The 22,681-nt window shown below is 38.6% G+C and overlaps 1 protein-coding gene across 1 annotated transcript in view; it reads left to right on the forward strand.

The window, feature by feature from the left end:
- The window catches only part of Ush2a (usherin), a 692,185-nt gene that overhangs the window by 196,047 nt on the left and 473,457 nt on the right, over window positions 1–22,681 (forward strand). Inside the window, exons 16-19 of the mRNA XM_013066500.3 lie at window positions 173–667; window positions 1,671–1,925; window positions 3,474–3,643; window positions 8,448–8,592. Coding sequence (XP_012921954.2) covers window positions 173–667; window positions 1,671–1,925; window positions 3,474–3,643; window positions 8,448–8,592 — 1,065 coding nt within the window. The remainder of the gene's footprint in view (window positions 1–172; window positions 668–1,670; window positions 1,926–3,473; window positions 3,644–8,447; window positions 8,593–22,681) is intronic.

Consider the following 22,681-nt stretch of genomic DNA (forward strand, 5'->3'; position numbering starts at 1 on the left):
AAAAGTAGCCAGTATTTGCTTTATTTTACTTTGAAAAGTGTGAAAGGTATTGCTATTCAAAAAATGATTGGAATTTTTTATGTAGTTAAATAATGTAACAGGAGGGCAACTGGAAATAATTCTTTACCAATTTATGGACTGTAGCTTCTTCCCTTTTTCCTTTTCATTTCAGATATCCAGTACTTCTTAGACACTGCCCTGTCACCTTATACTTCATATTCCTATCACATCGAGGCCACCAACGTGCATGGCTCAACACGGAGTGCAGCTGTCATTTACACAACAAAGCCAGGGCTTCCACAGGGGCACCTGAACCTCAGTTATGTTGTCCCTGTGGGCTCTAACTCGGTGACACTTACCTGGGGTGCACTTTCAAATCATTCTGGTCCTATAGAGAGGTACACTGTGTCCTGTGTTCCTTCAGACAACCTCACGTCATGTGCTCCCTATGAAGGTCTCAAAACCTCAGCCACCATCTGGAATCTGACTCCGTTCACCAAGTACCAGTTTTCGGTCCAGGCCTGCACTAGCAGGGGCTGTGTCCAGGGCTCCCCCATCATGGTGACTACGGCCCAGGCGCCACCGCAAAAGCTGAGCCCGCCCAAGATCTGGAAAGTCGGTGCCACCGAGCTCCGTGCAGAATGGGCTCCACCAGCGGAAGCCAACGGTAAGAGCGCGAGGCCTCCACTTCCCTCTCTTGGACGAGAGCGGATGCACAGGCATTGGGATTGTTCCATGAGATTATGGACACTGTTTTTATCTAGGTAATCCTGTTACAACTGAGAAAAAAATTACTGAAGTTACAGGATAGCATTTCTCTTGGTCAAACAAGTGTATTTCTTCTAATCTAGTAATAAATTCCATTCAATTAAATTGCCCCTTAAAAGGCTAATATTATCTTTGCTCATAATGACATCTGCCATAACACAAATGATGTTTATAATTGGAAGCTCACTTATGAAATGCATTATATTTGACTATGTCACAAGTGAGGGCACCCATAAGCAGTAAATTTTATCTTTTAAATGAAGAAGGATATAAAATAATATGAAAAATATGTATATAGGCTGGCTGACTCCATTAAGTTAATTTTTGTGTTCATACAAGTGAACCCTTGGTTGTATAGGCCAGGCACACATTCATAGATTTTTAGTGATTTATACCATGTACCTATTATGGCAAAACCTTTCCTCAGATAGTTTTAAGTTTTTTTGAAAAACTGGGTAAAAGCTGACTGTAATATTTATACACATAGGGCTTATATTAAACAGGTAATTAAATAAAAATCCCCAAATTTACAAATATGCAAATGGGAGGTACAGTTATTGGATTTTATAAATGAGCTAGCCATGCATGACCATCGATCCTGAAAAGGGTTGATTTACCTATGATAAAGCAGAGGTATTTTGTGCTTATATACTGTCTCTTTTGGTTTGTTTTCCCACGAATATGCACTTAATAGTTTTTACATCCATCTAATCCAATAATTTGTTGTCTTTTATAAGTCATCTAGATTACTGAATTGCAACGTCTAGATTACTAATGCAATTACAGGTGATGGGGTTAGAATAATGAATAGCCCGAAGTCTTCTACCTACCTCTCCCCAAGCCCCCCCCCCAACGTAGCTCCTTTGTCTGAGTGCCCACGGTCCATTGTTTAACTTTGGTAGGAATTGTTATAAAATATGAGTTGTACATGAAAAGACCGCGATCCACGGAAGAACTGCGAGTGTTTCAGAGCAGTGGCTGGCTCAGTCCTCAGTCTCCTGCAGAACCAGCCCATGAAGACACACAAAGACCTCCTCAGACAGCTGCTGCCATCATTGGTCTGGAGCCCTACACCGAGTATGCGTTCAGGGTCGCAGCCCAGAACATGGTCGGGAGAGTGTTTTCCACCTGGATCTCAGAGAGGACAGGAGAAGCAGGTAAAAACCAAGGCCTTCAGCCCCACTGTCAAACTCCTGAATGAAATTGTTGCCTGAAATTCAAGGAAGCAGTGGGAAAATGGTGCGTTTTGGAAAGCATGCATTAGAAACTTACATAGGCCAAGGAAAATCTTCATATGTGGGTGGGCTTCACAAATGACTCATTATATATTATTTTCAGTAAGTTTTACAGAAAAAAAGGAAATACTTTGTCTTTTAATTCATGAAGGGAGGGGAGGTGATGTCCCTGTAGTTACAGTCTTTGGAAAATGCTTCCCAACACCAGTTGGTTTCCAATTCTGAAGGCGTTGGCCCTGCTGGCATCTTGCTCCACATCCATCCCAGTGGGATAGATAACTGTCACCAACCTCACAGTTCTGTGTTTATTTTTCTTTTTCTTTCTCCAAATCAAATAGTGTGGCCACTACTGCACACAATAACAGAAATCTGGGCACTAAAATCTGTTACTCAACAGTGTGGCTGTAAGTAGCTGGCATTGTGGTAAAGAAGGGCAAACATTTTAGTTTTCCTAAGGTATCTTCATTAAGGCATGTGGGCTACTTTTTAACTTTCTATGTTATTCTTTACATTCAGCACACTCCAAATTTCATGAGCATTTACAAAACAATGACTCTTTGCTCCACTCTGACTCCATATAGATCCAAAGAAACCCAAATCCTGATCTCAATGTGATCTGTTAGGAGGATGGCAGCAGCTTTGGGTCGATGTCCAAGGGCATCATTTCATGAATAAAATGTGCATTGTGCTTGATCCTCTTAATGACACCCGCCATCTTGAACAAATAATAGTGCCATGATCGCATACGCGATGAGCCATGGCATCAGGAAGGGGAAAACCAAGGTCAGAAATGAGAAGAAGTAATGGGTGAAACTGCAGTGCTGGACCCTCATCATCTTATGGGTCACTGGCTAATGGAAGTGCAGCAAGGTCCTCTGATGACCCTCCTTCGCTTAGCACATTTAAAGCCCGTATTAAGAGTGCAGGAGTGCCAGAGGGAAGTTGTGTGTGTGTGCACCCTGAACATTTCTGCTGAGACTGATTGAAAACTTGGAGCACTTCTTTGGGGTTATTAAAATATTTTAGATTTACCTCTTTCTAAAGAATTTTATTTTCCCAGCTGGACTGGTTTGGCTCTGTAAAACATTTCTTTACATGAGAAATCCAGGACATCATTGTGTGTTGCTCTGAACTTTGTGGACTGAGACGTGTTCTGTTTCTGTGATTTCTTTCAAATATTCCTAATTCCTGTGGTTTTCTACTCAGTTATCCACTAGCTATCTTTACAAACAAACATTTCCAAAGTCCTATAAGATTTTTATTTTATAAATGCAAAATAGTTCATACTATAAAGACAGAGAACATTCTTATGGATTATCTTTTTAAAAAGCAATATGTCTATTTTTTTCAAATCAAGATATTTTATAAGGAATATCCCATTTCAGAAACTGGAATAAATATGTGAATAAGTTTGAAAATGTATGGGGACAGTGTTCTTGGTTGTGATGTTGTTGTTTTTGCCTTGGGTAGCACCTGTCTTCATGCCTCCTCCTTCAGTCTTTCCCCTCTCCTCGAACTCTCTCAATGTCTCCTGGGAGAAGCCTCCAGAAAATGTGACAAGAGGAGGAATTGTGGGGTATCTCATCAGTATGGTCTCTGAGCAATCGCCTCAGCAATCTGGCCCGGTGGTGTTTCAACAGGTACTGCTATTTTTAGCCTATTTCTCTTGGTATATGTCAGTTGTTTCTAATATATGATATGCACGCACTGAAACGAAGTTGCTGTAATTTTAATTCCTAAGACCCGATTTTTCCACCTATCCTTAAATATCTGGCAAGAAGTTAACTTTCAGTAGCTCTTTGCTTTGTATTATTTAGACCCGCAATGGTCTACTTAACCAATCCACAATCAGTTGATATTCATGTTGTATTAGTTTTCTTAGAGAATTAATTAATTAAATCTTTCTTTCTAGTTCTTTAGAAAAAGTCTGAAAAATAGTTTATCATACATTACAACAAAGGTTATGAACATATTCAGTGTTTTGGATAAACACTCACAAATTGCCTTCAGGTCATTTCCATTCCATCCAGCAGTAATTAAACTTGTAATGACAGCTCCCAGTGACAAAGGGCTCACTGTGTTTCTGAGCTTGGTCATCTGAGTCACAGGACCAGCACGGAAGGTGATAGGTTCTTGCTCTTGCCAGGTGAGAGTTGTGGCTGATGTATCATCCTGGCCAGTTTTCCAGCCTGGGAGTGGGCAAGGTCCCCGGGATGAGCCATTTTGTGTTCTTGTTTGCCCAGTGCCTCTTTGGAGGGACCTCCTCTTTGGTGGGCACTAATATAGGAGATAAGAAGATCTTACACTTCATTCTCATTTCCTCAGTTTTCCCCCAGGGTTCCTATTCCCGATTTTCCAGTCAACCTTCTCTTATGCCCATGGCTAATGTACCCAGCTGCTGCCATGTAGTCTGTATACATATAACCCAGAGGCACTTCTTTTTCCACAAAAGTAGACAAGCAGGTACATGGCCTCAAGTTCTTGCCTTGAGAGGATTTTTCCCCTGCTGTTCTTTAGGACCTGCACAGTGGGATTACAGAGCACACCCATCCTTTCTGACTTTTAGTCAGACACCAAGACGGCAACACATCTGTGAATTAACCACTGTGCTTCCCCTTTCAGGACCTGAAGGAACCCTATGGGTTTTCACAACTGGGCTTGTGCTCAATCCCAGGTATTCGCTTCTGTCTTAGGGTGAGTCCCTGCTGAGCTCACCTGACTCTTAAGACCTCCCATGTCTGGAAGAACCCAGCTCTTGAGTGTACCTCTGACTACGATGTCATTTGTGTTCCCTGCTGACATGCTGTGCTTTAACTGAAGCCTGGTAACATGCCAGGAGTGTCTACTAAATGGTGCAGGGTTTCCATTGCACAACAGGGCCTTGCTCCAGACCCTGGGGGCCTATCTTCTGACTCTTTTCATGACTACTTTTCCCCATCACCATTGCCTGAAATAAATAGGTTCTATTAGGCTTTCTGTCCCAAAGGACTCACCTGCCTGTACATCAGTCTGTATCTGGGTAGAGCCCTTTCCTACTTGGGAGCCGCTGAATGTGGCAGCACTCGTGACACCTGGTCACGTGGACAGGGACGTCCCCGGGTGTGGAGTTTGCTCCCTTTGGCCCCTGAGGAGGTTTACCAGACATCGTGCTTCCTTCTCAGTGGTTGTAGATGGGTACTGTAGTTTTCTTTTACTTCGGAGTGAACGTCCTAGCGTGTCTCAGACAACTTCGATCCCTAAAACCTTCTCTGATGGGGCACATCCTTTAGAAACCCAAGCTCCCACTCTCTGGCGCCCATGTTTTACCAAGACTTATACATACCTGCTGTTTCTTGCTTATCTGATCTATTCAACATGATGTCATTGATACAGAGAAGGAACACCGTCAAGGAGCCTTTTATAGTTTGTCTGAAATTGGTAATTAATTATCTTCAAATTGTCTATGTCTTGTTTGAATGCATTGATAACAACCAGCAAAAGCCATCTGATTGTGTAGTCCTTATCATTCCGACTTTCCTCAAAGAAGTCCCGGTAATTAGGAGTTCACCACCAACTGAAGTTTAAAAATTGCCATGCTTGAGCTAGGCCATGAGCGCCCAGTGCTCAGGTTTCTTCCTGTAGTGAGGTCCTCATGGCAGCTAGCTGGGGAATCTCCTTCCTGGGGCCTCTTCTGACCTTGTTTCGTGGGTCAGGTGCCCGGGAGATGTGCCCCATGCTCCTTGTGTCCAGGAGGCCTCTCGGCAGTGCTCTCAGAAGGAGCACATGCAAAGCAGCAAGAGAGGCAGGGCTGAGCAGAATAAGGAGTGGAACTGTTAGGCAGCGGTGAAAGCGGCCTCATCTGCCGTGGGAGTGGTGCTGGGGCTGAAATGACCTCAAAGCTTCCCCCAGATTGATCCAAGAGGTCAGATCTTGGTCCCTCCATGGTATTTGTTCCCTAGGAATGCCAAAACAGATTTTTCACAAGTGGAGTGGCTTAAAACAACAGTACTTCGTTCTCAGAGTTCTGGAGGCTGGAAGTCTGAGATGAAGGTGTAGACGGGTCCCTGCCCCTTCCCCAAGCTCCAGAGGAGCATCCTTTCTCACACTTTCTGGCTTCCAGTGGCTGCTGGTACTGCTGGGCTTCCGGAGACAGAATTTCAGTCTCTACCTCTGTCTTCACAGGGCCTCCATCAGCCTTTTTGGGGTGTCCTTCTCATTTCTACAAAGGCACCAGCCACTGGATTTAAGGCTAACCCTAAGTACTGGATGACCTGCCTAACTAACTACATGAGCAAAGATCCTGTTTCCACAAGGGTCTCAGGGCTTGGGTAGACATGAAAATCTGGGAGACACTCTTCAATCCACTAGGAATAGCTGTGCCATTTTTCTAAGACTTTTTAGTGGACAGAGCATATATACAACGCTAAATATTATTTTTTACATACTAGACAAAGAAAAAGTCAATAAATAATTTGATTATTTGTACTTTTAATCTAGATATGTGTTGACTCATTGGCAGTTATCTCATGATAAAAACATAATTAGTGAAATACATATCTTTTTGCTTAAACAATTTAGTCTACCTATCTTCTTTATTAGGATATTTAAGGTAAATTTACAATTATAACTGCTGTTTGGTCTTTAATTGTAATGCTTTATTCTGTATTTATCATTGGTGTTTTGTTTTATTATTGTTTTTATTGTTCTTTTGTTGTTTTTTGCAAGTTACAAAGTTTTAAATTCAATACCTAAGCAAATATTCCAGAGATTATTTTTTGTATTCCTACAAAGAAAATACTAACAATATTACTCCTAGTGTTACTAAACTTTATAGTCCTCTGCATTTATGTTTATTTATGGAAGATCACTTTATATGAATGTACGGTCATGCGTCACTTACTGACAGGTAGGTTCTGAGAAATGTGTAATTAGGAGATGTCATTGTGCAGGTACCTAGTGGTGAACCAGTATAAAACAATGCTCCACAGGGTCTCTCGATGCAAATAAGAAACATGGTGAACACGAGATGAATGAGGACTGTTTAAACTATTTTATAAATAATGACAGGCAACATTTATTGGGGGTCTTCTCCTTGTACTGGGTATTTTACACACGATCGCATTGACATATGCCCATTGCCAGGCAACCTTACTCTATTGTTGTTTTTTCCATGCTGGAGGTTCAACCCAGGGCATTATTCGTGCTAGCCAAATGCTCTACCATTGAGCTAAGCTCTAATTCCCTTAACTGTTTATTCTTTTTTTTTTAAACATAGAACCTTCTAAGATAATGATATAATATAGAGTAATGGTATACTTTAAAGTAATGACTAAGTGTATAGTATAGTAAATACGTAAACTGGTAACATAGTTGTTCATCATCATTTTCAAGTATTAAGTGTGGTACATAACTGAACAGGCCATACTTTTATACCACTGGCAGCCCAACGGTTTTGTTTCTCCACACTGACATCACCACAAACTTGTAATTCCTTGTGCTACAATATTACAATGGTGGCACCATTAGTCAATAGAAATATTTCAGCTCCATCATAATCTTGAGGGACCACAATCAAAAATGTAGTCAGTCTGGTCCATTTTTTACCAAAATGTGATTGTGTGGTACATGACTGTATATCAGTAGGCCTACGTAAAATAATTTTATATTCATAGTTGGTGTTCTACACTTTAACGACTCTTTTGCTAAATATAATTTGCATCCACAGCCTAAGAAAATTTACATGACTGCTTTTGATCAATTGTAGTTATAACAATGGGATTGATTCTCAGTGTTGGTTGGGTAATTACTTGTTTATGGACTATGGAGTTCCTCACAGGCTCCTTTGCTCAAATCTGCTATTTTCAATTGAAAGTACTTGATTAAGACAATATTTCAAAAAAATGTAACTATTTGAGCCGATCTGCATATGCTAATTTGTATAGGAAAGATAATTGAGAACTGACCTCATGTGGCTGCTCAGTAATATGTTTCATCTTTATTTCCCTTTTGTTTCTGTGGCTTTTTGTAAAAACCTAAATGATGGGATTGATTTAACATAGTGACACCACTCTCTTCTGGTTCCATCAAATAGCATGTGGCATTCCTACTTTGGGCTACTTTTGGCCAAGCCCCATGGTTTTGTTTGGACTTTTTCACAGTAACAGTGACAATGTCGCCATCTTTATCTCTACCATTGGTGACAATAACCAGTCTACCATGCTGCTTTATGAGCCAATAACTTGGTTTTCTCATTTATCTACTCAGGAACTGGATTATTACCTCATAAAACAGTGTGATTGTACAATTATCAATTAAATCCTGGCTTGTTGAGGCTCTTTTTAAAAAATCCCTTTCCTAATAGCAATAATTCCCTCTGTGTGAATTCATGGATCTTTGACTGCCAAGCATTTGCTTTTCCCCTAGTTATCTGCTACCTGACCATTCTTATTATTTCTTGCCTTGAAGCTGTTGCACACGGCTCAATCCCAGGAGCTCTCTTACACCGTCAGAGGACTGAAGCCTTACAGGATATACATATTCACCATTTCCCTCTGCAATTCGGTTGGTTGTGTAACTAGTGCTTTGGGAGCAGGGCAGACTTTAGCAGCAGGTAAGCATGTTTTAATGGACATGAAAAATATATTGTATATTTATAAACAAATGCCTACAAAGCTTCTCTACTTTGGGCTTAATATTTGTCTTTTCTGTTCTCTGCGACTTGCTCACTAACCCTGATTGCTGAATACTGTGATGTTTCTAAACAACAAAAGAAAAAGTTCAGTGTAAAGAGGTGGCTGAGAGACCGAGTTGCAGCCATGCCATAAGAATTAGAGGCAGAGGGCCCGTGATTCCAGGGTTTGGCACCAGCCTGGATGCTAGCTGCGTTTTGACACTTGTGAGAAGGGTTTAGGAAGCTCCTTTGGATGGTTTCAGGGTACTACTCACTCCTGCCTCACCATATCCAGGAATTATAGGATTGCCCTGATGTTTTATTTTGTCTTTACTGCATAGACAATTGCTTACTTACTATTTTATTTATGCCTAATAGAAGCCCCTACATCTGTAACTTTAAATAAGAAACTTGTCATAGACTGAGTAGGAGTTGACTTGCATCATTTTTGTTTGTTTTATCTAGAGCCATCTAGATTTACGCAGATGTGATTACAGGTAGCACTAACACCTATTTAATTTAGTAACTTAGTGCTTGCTATATTTTCAAATCAAGGTTTTTCTGCCAGCAATCCAATATGGTTTAATTTGTCTATCTTTAAGAGATAATGGAAGGAGTTCCAGAGAGATGATTAAAAAATAAGGTGAATGTTTATATTTTTTAAATTTATTACAATAAAAGACACATTGTTGTTAATCCCCCTCAAAGTATTCCCTCTCACTTTAAACACACTTATCTCATTGTTCTTGCCACTTTTGAAAGCTGTTCACAAAGTCCTCTTTCATAAGTGTCTTCACAAAGTACAATAAAAATATAGTGAATGCTTCTCCAAAGTGCAATTCTTTGGACAGGCAGGCCGGTAAGAACATTACAGTAAATCCTCACCCACCTAATTCACCGGGTCTAGCACCATGTGACTGCTAGCCCTTTCCAAAACTTAAGATAAGCATGAAAGGTAAGTGTTTTTAATCTATTCCAGACATCAAGGCAGCCACAACAGTGCAACTAAAGACACTCACAAAAGAGGACTCCAGAACTGCTTCCGAAAGCGGCAGAAATGATGAGATAAGTGTGTAGGCAACAATGGGAAGTTTTTTAGGGGGATTAATGACAAGGTGCCTTTTATTAGAATTTTTAAAATTTAAACATCCATACACTGTTTTTGACCATAGCTTATATTTGTTTCTTTTTTTATTAAATTCTTTTATTGGTACATTTTAGGTATACAACACATTTACATTTCTCATTGGGAACTTGTACCTTTACGTGATGCATCTTGGTTCTTATTTTTTCCCCATTCCTAGCCCTCCCTTCACCCCCTCCACCCTTCCCTAGTTACAAAGACTTTATTTCCATTTTTTCCATTTCTCAGCATATTTCCTTTCCCTTCTTCCCTTTCCCCTGGCCCTCCCACTACCCCTACTCATTTGGACCTTTTCTTCCTATTTTGCATTATCGATTATTCATTCTAATCATTGGTACATTTTAGGTATACAATATAATGACATTCATCATTGGAAATTTGCACCTTTACATAGTCTCTCTTGGTTCTTATTTTTCACCCTTGCCCAGCCCTCCCTTCAACCCCTCCGTCCCTCCCTATTTACAAAGATTTTGTTTCCATTTTTTCATTTTCCCATATTAATTCCATTCCCTTCTATCCTTTCCCCTAGCCCTCCCACTTCCCCTTTGCCCCTTTTCTTCCTATTTCACATTATCTATTATACCTTTTAATCCTTATTTACACTTTCAGTTTCTCACACTGGAGAAACTACTCAGTATTTATAAATGTGTGTCCTATTTATTTCACTAAAGAGTATTGCCTCAATGTGCATCCATTTAGCTATAAATGTCTCTAATTTCCCATTTTTTATGGCTGAGTAGTACTCCATTTTATAAAAAAAAATGACATTTTCTTTATCCAGTCTCCAGTTGATGGGCATTTGGGCTGTTTCCAAGTTTTAGCTATTACAAATTGTGCTGCTATGAACATGGGTGCACATATATCACTGTGGTATGATTCTTTTAATTCTTGGGGGAAGATACCCAGCAAGGGAAAAGTGTGGTCAAATGGGACTTCCAGACCTAGTTCTTTGAGGTATTTCCATACTGATTTCCACAGTGGTTGCACCAGTCTGCACTCCCACCAACAATGGAGAAGGGTTCCCTTCTCCCCACAGCCCCGCCAGCATTTGTTATTGGTTGATTTCATGATAGCAGCCATTCTTTCTGGAGTGAGGTGAAATCTCAGAATTGTTTTCATTTGCATCTCTTGAATGATCAGTGATGTTGAATATTTTTTCATGTATTTATTTGCATTTCTACTTCTTTGTGTGAGAAATATCTGTTCATTTCAGATGCCCATTTTTGGATTGGGTCTTTAAATTTGGGAGGTCTGATCTTTTTAAGTTCTTTATAGATTCAAGATAGTAGACCTTTGTCTGAGGAACAGCAGGTGAAAATTTTTTCCCACATTGTGGGTTATCTCTTCACACTGCTGGTGCTTTCTCTTGCAGCGCAGAAGCTTTTTTAATAAGAGATCCCACTTGTTGATTGTGCTAGTTTGTGAGCAACTGAGGTTTTGTTCATAAAGTCTTTTCCTACCCCAGCGTCTTCAAGAATTCTACCTAACCTCTGTTCCAGCTGGTTCAGCATTTCTATTTTAATATTTAGATCTTTAATCCATTTTGATTTTAGTTTAGTGCATGGTGAGAGATATAGGTCTAATTTTAATCTTTGGCAAGTTGAAACTCAATTTTTCCAGCACCATTTATTAAAGAGGCTATCCTTCCTCCAGTGAGGGTGTTTGGCTCCTTTATTGAAGATGAGATGGTTGAGTGTGTCTGGAGTTGTTTCTGCATCTTCTAATCTGTTCCACTGGTCCTCAGGTCTGTTTCTTTGCCAGTACCATGCCATTTCATATCTTATATTTAACTAAAAACATTCCACAGATCTTCTTCCTAAATGTTTTCATCCTAATATTAATAGGCTCTAATTCTGTTAGACCCCCACCCCCAGTTATGGAAAAACTTGTTTAGCACAAATTATTACACTCAAGTAATTTTGTTTGGTTCAGTTTTCCATAATGTGAATGACTCACAAATTCCATGAAATTATGGTTTATTATCTCTATGACTAAACTTCTTATATATCTCCATATTTAATCTGTGTGGATTTCAGATGTATGAACACATTTATGGAATTCCTAGCTTGTACAATCATTTATAGTGTACCTAGCTTTCCCATAACACTACTTAGTTTTACATAGTATGTCATTTAAGGGTTACAGAATAAGAATGATCAAAGAGAGACTTTTTCTTGTTTAGGAAACACAGCATGACTTTGGAAAAATTTGAAAGTGGTAACAACCTTGTAGTCTGGGAAAAGTGAAAACTGACTTAGCTCAAGCTGATAGTGTAAAAGGTTGAAGATAAAGGTGTAGGGTGGAGAACCCAAATGTGTCATGAAACAAAACCGGAATCACTGCTCTGAGGGTGATAAAACATTTAGAAGTCACCTAGTGCCCCAGTGCTGAGGGGCAAAGCTGCCCCAATGCCAAGAAGGTGAGCCTTCTGGGTTGCCATGCCACCACACCCAGCGCTGAGGAGGTGAGCCATACAGGTGCCAGCAGCGCGCGCGCGCACACACACACACACACACACACACATACACGCACACACACACCCCTGTGAAATGAGAAGACATGTAAATAAGTTTCAAAAACAGACTTCCAGATCACCTAAAGCAACCCCAAAGGAAAATGAGATGGAACACTCTGATACTCAAACACCTGGACTCCTTGAACTGACAACAAAAGAGGATCTGGAAAAAATGAAATCAGAAATAATTTCTCAGATAACAGCAGAGATTGTGACCATAGTGCAAGACATGATTAATAAATCTAGAGCAGACACAGATAAAAAAATTGAAGAGCTGAAGAACATAATGGAATCCCAACATAGGAAGCAAATGGAATCCTTAAAACAGATGCAAATGGATTTCCAGATTAAAAACTCCATTGAAAGTTTACACAGCAGAATGAGCCAATGTGAGGACAGAATTTCAGAGACAGAAGATAAGATTGCCATTAGTGACCAGGAAAAGAAAAATTGCTTTAAAATTGTAAGGGACCAGGAGAGATCAGTCCAGCAGCTGCTAGACAATGCAAGGAAGAATAACATAAGACTGATCAGAGTCAATGAACAAACAGGAGAGAGTGCAGATAACTAAAAAAACTGTTCACAGAAGTGATGGCAAAAAACTTCACAATCAGGGGAAAAGAACTTGACATACAGATATGTGCACCATATAGGGACTCCACCTAGCCATGATCAAAAAAAATCTACACATAGGCATATAATAGTTAAGATTCCAGAAAGCCAACAAAAGAAAAATTCTATAAGCAGTGAGAGAAAAGAAACAAATCACATACAAAGGAAAGCCCATCAGAATCACAGCAGACTTCTCAATACAAACCCTCAAGGCAAGAAGAGCTTAGAGTGACATATTCCAGGCCCTAAGGCAAAACAGCCTCCAACCCAGATTGAGGTACCCTGCAAAACTATCTCTAAATATTGATGGAGAAATAAGATACTTTCATGACAAAGAGCACTTTAGGAACTTCACGAATACCAAACCAGCACTCCAAATTTTTAGACAATATCCTAGGCAAAGATAATGAGGATCACAGCCCCAAGAAGCCCAGCAGAATGAATCCATTGGGCATAACAAGAAATTAAATGCAATGGGGGAGAACCCAACAAAAAGAAAAAGTCATGGCAATGATAAGTCAATATGTGTCAGTTATGACTATCAATGTTAATGGTCTCAATTCACCAATCAAAAGAAATAGACTGGCAGAATGAGTCAAGAAGCAAGATCCAACAATATATTGCATATAAGAAACACACTTAATTCAAAAAGAAACTCATAGACAGAAATTTAAAGGTTGGAAAACAATACTCCATGTGACAGGAATCCCCCCCAAAATTAGGAGTAGCTATCCTCTTTGCAGATCAAGTGGATTTCAAAATCTGAAACACTTCTGGTCCTACAAATTTCAGATAAGGGACAGTCAATCTGTATTTATAAACCTATTGTGGACATATGTTTTCATTTCTCTTAAGTAAAATCTTAAGAACAGAACTGTTGGTTCTTAACAGTAATACGAGCAATTTCTATATTGTTTTCCAAAATGGTTTTATCATTTTACATTCACATTAGCAGTATTAGAAAGTTCTAACTGGTTCACACCTAAGATGACATTTGTTCTTTTAAAACTTTTAACTTAATCTCCCTAATGAGTGTATAATATGATCTTGTTATTGTACTGATTAGTATTTTTCTAATTCTAGTGTTGCACACCTTTCCTTTTGCTGTACTGGGTATTTATCTTCTTGTGTCTAGTTTTTAATTGGGTTGTCTATTAATGAGCTGCAAGAGTTCTTTGTATATTCTGATCGTAGGTTTTATGTATTATAAATATGTCCTGTTTAAGGACTACTTTTCATTTTCTTAACGATGTCTTTTAAAGTTCTAAATTTTGATGGAATCTCATTTATCAATATTTTTCTTTACACATCATGTTTTTTGTATCCTAGAAAATTCTTGCATACCTTAAATTCATGAACATTTTCCCTTATAATTTCTACTTAAAGTTTTATAGTTTTAGTTTTTCATATTTAGGTTTATAGATCCTTTGAAGTTATTTGTATGTATGGAAATAAAGGGTTGAGGTTAATCTTTTACATACAGATACCAGGTGTTCTAGTACCATTTGTTGAAAACACTATCTTTTCCTCTGCTCTTGAGTAGAGTTTATGTTCTATAAAATGTTAATGTTAAATAATCTTTCAAAAATCAGTGGACCATATATGTGTAGTTCTATTTTTAGATTCTCTGTTTTATTCCATTGATCTATATGTCTTTCCTTATGCCAACATTGCCTTGATTACAGTAGCTTTAGAGGAAGTCTTAAAATTAGGTTATAAATGTCTTCTAGCACTGTTATTTTTTTTCTTTATGCTTTTCCAGGTCCTTTCCACTCCTACATAACTTTAAAATTTCAATATCTAATTCTTCATTTATAGCAAGTATACATAGATCTGAAGTTTTATATATACCTTGTGTTTTCTAATCCTGCTAAATTCAAATACAAGTTCTAGGGGCTCCTATAGATTTCTTAATATTTTCTCTGTAGATGATCATTTCATCTACATACAAAGATTTTATTTTTACCTTGCCAATTCTATGCTATTTGTTTCATTTTATTGCCAGACTATTTTGGTTTGGGCCTATGTTTCAAGGTTTTAATGGACAGATGAAGAGTAGCCATATCTTCCCTTGTTCCCCACCTTAGGGAGAAATCATTGTATCTTTTCCATTCATATAAGGTGTTTTTGCTGGAAATATGGAGTACATGTCTTTGATCTGTTGAGAAGGTTCTGTTCTACTTCTAGTCTCCTGATAGCTTTTACCATGAACAGCTGTAGAATTTAGTCCAATACTTTTCCAGCAACTACTGATAGGATCATCTGGCTTTTTCCTTTCCTCTGTTAAAATGATGACTTATGGGGGTGAATTTTCCAATGCTGAACCAACATTGCCATCCCTATAATAAAACCACTTTCTACATATTGCTAGATCTGACTTCTAATAGTTTGGTTTGTTAAACAAATTTTTATTTATGTTCATACTTTTCTATTATCTTTATCCAGTTTTATTATTACCACAATGTTGATTTTCAAAAATGAGGGGAGACGTGTTCCTTCTTTTTTCTGCTTTAAATATTTAATATAATTTATCAATTAAAATGTTAATGAGCCTGTTGTCATATAGGTAGGTTTTCAAGCTAGGAATATACTTTCTTTAATAGGTGCTATTCAAATTTTATATTTCTTCCAGAGTCAGTTTTATTAATTTGTCTTCCAAGGTTCTTTCTTCATAGAAGTTGTCAAATTTATTTCAAAAAAGCTTTTTGTAATATGCTTTCTATGTCCATTTAAATTCTGTAACATCTGTGGTAATGTCCTCTAAATCTTGATATTGTAATTTTTAAAAATGTATAATTGATACTGTGTAATAGGGAGAAAGGTCTAAAGGAGTTGGGCAAGTGGGAGGGGTAGGGGAAAGGGAAAAAGGGAAAAGAAAAATATGAGAAAAGGAAAAAATGGAAACAAAATATTTGTAAATGGGGAATTGTGGAGGGGGTCAAGGGAGGGGAGGGAAATGGGGAAAAAAATAAGAACCAAGATACATCATGTAAAGGTACAAGATCCCAATGATGAATGTAGCTGTATTTTATACCTAAAATGTACCAATAAACTTAATGGAAAAAAATGATACTGGCAAATAGAATGCAGAAGATCATCAAGAAGATCATACACCCTGACCAAGTGGGATTCATCCCAGGGATACAGGGATGGTTCAACATATGCAAATTAATAAATGTAATACACTATATCAATAGAGCCAAGGACAAAAATTATATGCTCATTTCAATAGATGCAGAAAAAGCATTTGAAAAAAATCGAACATGCATTTATGATAAACCTAAAAAAAATTGGAATAGATGGTCTCTAAATCAATCTGATAAAAGCCATCTATGAAAAACCAACAGCCAATATCATACTGAATGGTCAAGAACTGAAATCCTTCACACTAAAATCAGGAACAACACAAGGATGTCCACTATCACCACTCCTGTTCAGTATAGTTTTGGAAACACTGGCCACAACAATTAGACAAGAGAAAGAAATAAAAGGAATAAAGATAGGAAATGAAGAAGTCAGATTATCATTATTTGCAGATGACATGATACTCTACATAGAAGACCCCAAGAACTTCACCAAAAGTCTTCTAGCCTTAATAACCAAATTCAGTAAAGTAGCTGGATCCAAGATCAACACACAAAAATCAATAGCTTTCCTCTACACAAATGAGAGAGTCACTGAGAGAGAAGCAGGCAAATAATTCCTTTCACAATAGCATCCAAAAAACTGAAATACCTAGGAATCAACCTAACAAAATAAATCAAAGACCTCTTCTCTGAAAAGTATAACACTCTGAAAAGAGAGATTGAAGATGATATCAGAAAATGGAAAGACATCCCTTGCTCCTTGGTACGAGGAATCAACATAGTGAAAATGACCATACTTCCAAAACTGCTATACAGATTCAATGCAATCCAAATTGAAATCCAGCAGCATACTTCACAGACCTTGGGAAAAGAATCAAAAAATTGATTTGGAACAAGAAGGGACCCAGAATAGCAAAAGCAATTCTAGGTAACAGAGACATGGCAGGGGGTATCACAACCCTGAACTTGAAACTATACTACAAAGCTACTGTGATAAAAACAGCATAGTACTAGCAAAGAAACAGACCTGGGGACCAGTGGAACAGATTAGAAGATGCAGAAACAATGCCAGACACACTCAGCTATCTCATCTTTGATAAAGGAGCTAAACACCCTCACTGGAGGAAAGATAGTCTCTTTAATAAATGCTGCTGGAAAAATTGAGCTTCAACTTGCCAAAGATTAAAACTCGACCTATATCTCTCACCATGCACTAAACTAAAATCAAAATGGATTAAAGATCTAAATATTAAAACAGAAATGCTGAACCAGCTGGAACAGAAGTTAGGTAGAACTCTTGAAGATATTGATATATGAAAAGATTTTATGAACAAAACCTCAGTTGCCCATAAACTACCACAAACAATCAACAAGTGGAATCTCTTCTTAAAAACCTTCTGCACGGCAAGAGAAACCACCAATAGTGTGAAGAGACAACCCACAGTGTGGAAAAAAATTTTCACCTGCTGTTCCTCAGACAAACGTCTACTATCTAGAATCTATAAAGAATTTTAAAAAATTAGACCTCCCAAACTTAAAGACCCCATCCAAAATGGGCATCTGAAATGAACAGAGATTTCTCAGACAAAGAAGTAGAAACAGCAAATAAACATGAAAAAATGTTCAGCATCACTGGTCATTTGAGAGATGCAAATGAAAACAATTCTGAGATTCCATCTCATCCCAGAAAGAATGGCTGCTATCATGAAATCCACCAATAACAAATGCTGGCGGGGCTGTGGGGAAAGAGGAACACTGCTCCACTGCTGGTGGGAGTGTAGACTGGTGCAACCACTGTGGAAATCAGTATGAAGATACCTCAAAGTACTAGGACTGGAAGTCTCATTTGACCCAGCTACTCCCCTGCTGGGGATCTTCCCCAAAGAATTAAAAGAATCATACCGCCATGATATATGTACACACATGTTCATAGCAACACAATTTGTATTGGAAGCAGCCCAGATGCCTATCAACTGAAGACTAGATAAAGAAAATGTGTTTTTTTTATATAAAATGGAGTGCTACTCAGCCATAAAGAATGAGAAATTAGAAACATTTATTGCTAAATGGATGCACATTGAGGCGATAGTCTTAAGTGAAATAAATAGGACACACATGTGTAAATACTGAATAATTTCTCTAGTGTGAGAACCTGAAAGTGTAAATAAGGACTAAAAGGTATGCTAAATAATGTGAAATAGGAAGAAAAGGGGCAAAGGGGAAGGGGAAGTGGGAGGGGTAGGGAAAAGGAAAGTAGGGAGAAGAAAAAATGTGAAAACATGAAAACAAAGTCTTTGTAAATAGGGCGGGATGAAGGGGTTGAAGGGAGGTCAGGGGAATGGGGAAAAAATAAGAACCAGGGAGATTATATAAAGGTGCAAATTTTTGATGATGAATGTCATTATATTGTATGCCTAAAATGTACCAATAAAATTAATTTTTTAAAAAAGTCATCTAGTGCAACTAGATAGCCACTGTTAATATTGTGTTATAACCTTCCTCCTAGAGTTTTTAAAACAGTGCCGAATACTGTTAGTGGTATGGGAACTCTACGCACCAGGGCACTGAGGCACTGATGAGTTTGTGGTGCGATGTGCTGATAGGAGGTGAGGCCCCGTGGGAAGAGGTGGTCTCTGGGGGTGTGACTTCCGAGGGTGCCTCTCCCACCCCAGCTCCTTCTTTCTCTGCTTCCTGACTGCCATGGACTGTTCAGCTTTCTTCTACCATGCCCTTCCACCACACGCTCCCTGCCTTGGAGTTGACCAACCATGGACTGAATCCTCTGAAAACCAAAAGCCAAAATGAGCTCTTTCTTTACCTTGCAGATGTTGAGTGTTTTGTACTAATAATGGGAAGGGAGCTGAGGAGAGCTGTGCCTGGTCTAGGGACTGGTGGGATCCTGGAGACAGAAAGAGGAAAGGAAGAGAAATGTCTGGAGGGCAGGTTGTCCTTGCCCTGTGCACTGTGATAACATCGTGATACCATCACCTTAGTTGTTGGCAGCAGTGAGTTTCCCTGAGGCTCTGTGCTGCTCTCTTTAGCTACTGGAGAGAAGGATTCAGGCCAGCCCTGATGCCAGAAGGAGTAATCTCAGCATTCTGAATTCTCTGTCTACCGTTTTATCCTGGGAAAGCAGGCTGTGGACATATCTTGTATCCTCATCAGGTGTCCTCATTACTTAGCTTTGGAAAATAAGAATTTATTCATATAGATTTTGTGGGATGACAAATGGTTTTTATTTCTCTCTGTGCTTTGCTTCTATTTTTAAAATATATTTAAGGGAAAACTACTAAGCCAGAATGCAAGTGTTTGAACTTGGGCCCTGCCATTTACTGTATGCCACTGGGCTGTGTGCCCTCAGCTGGACTATGTAAATTCTGTTCCTTAGTCTTCTGATTTATAAATAAGGATAGTGTATTTCGTAATGTTTTTATGAGGATTAAAAAGAGTTAATGGGTATGAAACATTTCAAGCGGTGCTCATCACAGAATAAATTCTCAATAAAATTTGTTAGTATCAAATATTATATTGTACAGCATTTTATACAAATATTTATTTTACAAGTATTGTACATTTTATTATTCAGTGAATAAATGCTATAGAATTTTTAGTGTTACCAAATTGAGATGTTTATTGTGCAAACTTTAGTTTTATAATATTATTATAGCACATATATAACAATGGAGAGTCCTAAAATTGGTTTTATTACAACATAAACTTTAGGATAACTTAAAGTCTGAAGGCATTTTTTAATTTCTATAAAAAGTATGTCATTCAGAGCTGTGATGTCCATTGCATTTGTGTCAAAACTGTAAGTCTCAGATTTGCTGTTTGCTAGCTAAATAATGTGCCCTACACATATCATTACTACCTTTATAGGCTTCATTCAGTGAGCGTCTATTGAAAGTTTTCTATGGAAAGCACTGTGAATAGACTCAAAGATAATTCATGCAGTATTTTGATGAAGAAGTGGGACTAACAAGTGGGACTAACACCATGTGGTTCTAGGCTGAGGGTTGTTGGAAAGCTTACCAGAAAGCTATGGGAAGAGAAATGTGATAGGTGACTTTGATTTGTGACACTGGGGAATTATCTCACTACACGACATGATAGATTGAGCATAAATGATTGGCAAAGATGTTCACGGGCATTGACTGAGCGTGTACATGTGCTGGTCACTCTCAGAGGGTGACCATTCTTGGTACTGCTGGGATTTATGAAGACTTCTCTGCCAGTAGATTGCAGAAGAGATGAGAAGAGAGGGTTTGGAGTCAGATTTTCATTTTCTTAGAGGCAACAGAAAGTCAATAGAATAAATAGAAGTGAGGACAGAAAGAATGGAAGGGAATGAGCTTATAGAGGAGAGGAGACATCCACAGGGGAACAAGAGGGAGGAATTGAAGATGATACTAAAGAGCGCAAACCATGGGGCTGCCACTAAATAAAATGGGAAAAAATGAAGGAAGATTTTACAGGAAAAATAAACTTACCTGGTTTTGTTTGATCATTTAGTATGTGGGACAAAATAAGCAAATTTGGAACTTAGAAATGATGTGCTTTGAGTAATTATCTCTATATAGATGGGGGAGGAGGCTGCCAATGATAAAGAATTAGTGAAGGCAGAGAAAACACAGAATAGAAGGTGGAAGAGTCTGTAACTCAGTGAATTCTTGCATTTCTGAATAACAAGGGAAGGCAAAGGGTAGGGAACAGAGGAAAGATGCCCAGAGCTAGGGAAAGAGGGAGGACTGCAGCAAACCCACTGAAAGAGAGTTCTAGCAGGAGGATGTGCCCGTCATGCCACAGGCTGGAGGGACAGCAGGAGAAATCTGAGTAAAGGGAGGGGTCCTGGAGGCTTTCTGGGGGGTGTATGGACGAGAAGGGGGTGCGTGGCTTGCACTGCCTGTGGCTAGAGAAAACAATGTCAAATTTCAAACCCGTGGTTCTTTGAGTGTTGGCACAATTCCCCATCTATGAGCTTCCACTTTTAAATTATGGCATTAACTTCTGTTCTCATTTAAAGTCCTTTCTTTTCTGAAGGAAAAATGATTTTAGTGGTTTTCAAAGGGGAAAAAGTCTATGTCTTAATCCCTTCTATATTTTGCCAGAATTATCTGACTCCCCATTTGCCAAGAAGAAAATAGTCATTTACATGCAATGGTAGGGAAAATAATTTTTGGTTGTGATTTGTTTTCATATAAAATGAGCCATTTTCAGGTGTGTTCAGATCAGTGAGAAGAAACTTAGTTGTTTTTGTCTAAATGCAAAAAAGCCCACCTGTTATATATTCAATATCCTTTTTGCCTCCCCTATTTTCTATGCATACATAGATGGGTTTTTTCTAAAATTTTCCCAGAGTAAATATCTGGGTGAGACTTACAGATACCAAGTCCTAGAAATAAGCATTGTGAAGGACAATGCTATTGAATAGTAGACAGGTTTGGAGTAGGAAAGGAATAAAAGTTGGCCTGCTGCTGTGGGATTCCTCCACTGTCATGTCTGGCAGTGGCATTACTATTTTGGAAAGTGCACATGGCTCCAGTGAGCCCAGTGGCTCTGCAGGGAGGTGAAGTCTAATGTAGTGTGATGAGCTCACTGTCAGAAATGAAAGAAGGCCTTCGGCCATTCAAACATTCTGAACAAAAGCATTGTAACTTAGAAGTGGTATTCAGCCTTTTAGAAGCGGTAAATCCTACACAATGCATTGCCTCCTTAAGTCTTAGCTGTGCAAACAAAAAAGATACTTGTAAACTTTTATCTGGCTGTTTCATGAAAAATCTTGGAAAATTATGATTCGAGTTTTATTTGTTTTAAATATATTTTTAACTATGATTTTGATCCTTTGATTTCAGTGCCTGCCACAGGCTTGAAATCTGATTTTAGGGAGGTATTCTCCCGGGAGAGTTGCCCATCTCTCCTTACAACATCCGGAATCAGGGTCACTGGTGGCTTTTGGGGTTGACTGTAGTTGGGTGGGAGCAGTAAGCTGGTGACCTGGGCCCTTTTAAAATCCTTATCACCTTTTAAAAAAGGTTACTCTTTTAACTTAGGAAATTTGCACATTTCTCCCTTTGCATATTGAGCACGATTTAAATCTTTGCTTTCAGAAATTCTGTTTGGAGAGTCGCTCTCGAAGGAACAGTGTGGTATTTCTTTTGCCTGGCATAGAGTGACCTCCACACTCCCAGCTTAGAGCCGCCACCCATCACCCGTTAAGCAAGTAATTAGTGCTGCATTGGTTTCCCTTCCCCTGGGAATCCAAAGTGAAATGTATAGTGTGTTTGCTGCTGGGTTGAAAACACACATTGTTTTGCATGCAGGTACATAAGTCTTTTCATTGTGAATAGGATTATACCAGCACTCTTAATATGTTAATTTATAATTTTAATTACAACAATCTTGTATATATAGTCATTAGTGAATACTAATATAAATATTTTTCTACCTTTTTATTCATAATGCATAAACCAATCATCCAGTTACTTCTCCGAGGTTGCCTGTTTTTGTCTCATAATACAATCGTTGTTCTTAGTTATGAATGCATTTTGTTTTTCCTGTCTGGAATAATCCCTCATTAAGCTAGTCACTTTCTGCTCCATGCTAAAAAGGAAAAATTATCATGCAAATGTGGCATGCCATATTAAAAAGCATATTACCAAACACTTTTGTTGC

This window comes from Heterocephalus glaber, unplaced genomic scaffold (genome assembly GCF_053883595.1).
Source record: "Heterocephalus glaber isolate CG9 unplaced genomic scaffold, H.glaber_assembly_v1.0 deba00001067, whole genome shotgun sequence".
NCBI lineage: Eukaryota > Metazoa > Chordata > Mammalia > Rodentia > Bathyergidae > Heterocephalus > Heterocephalus glaber.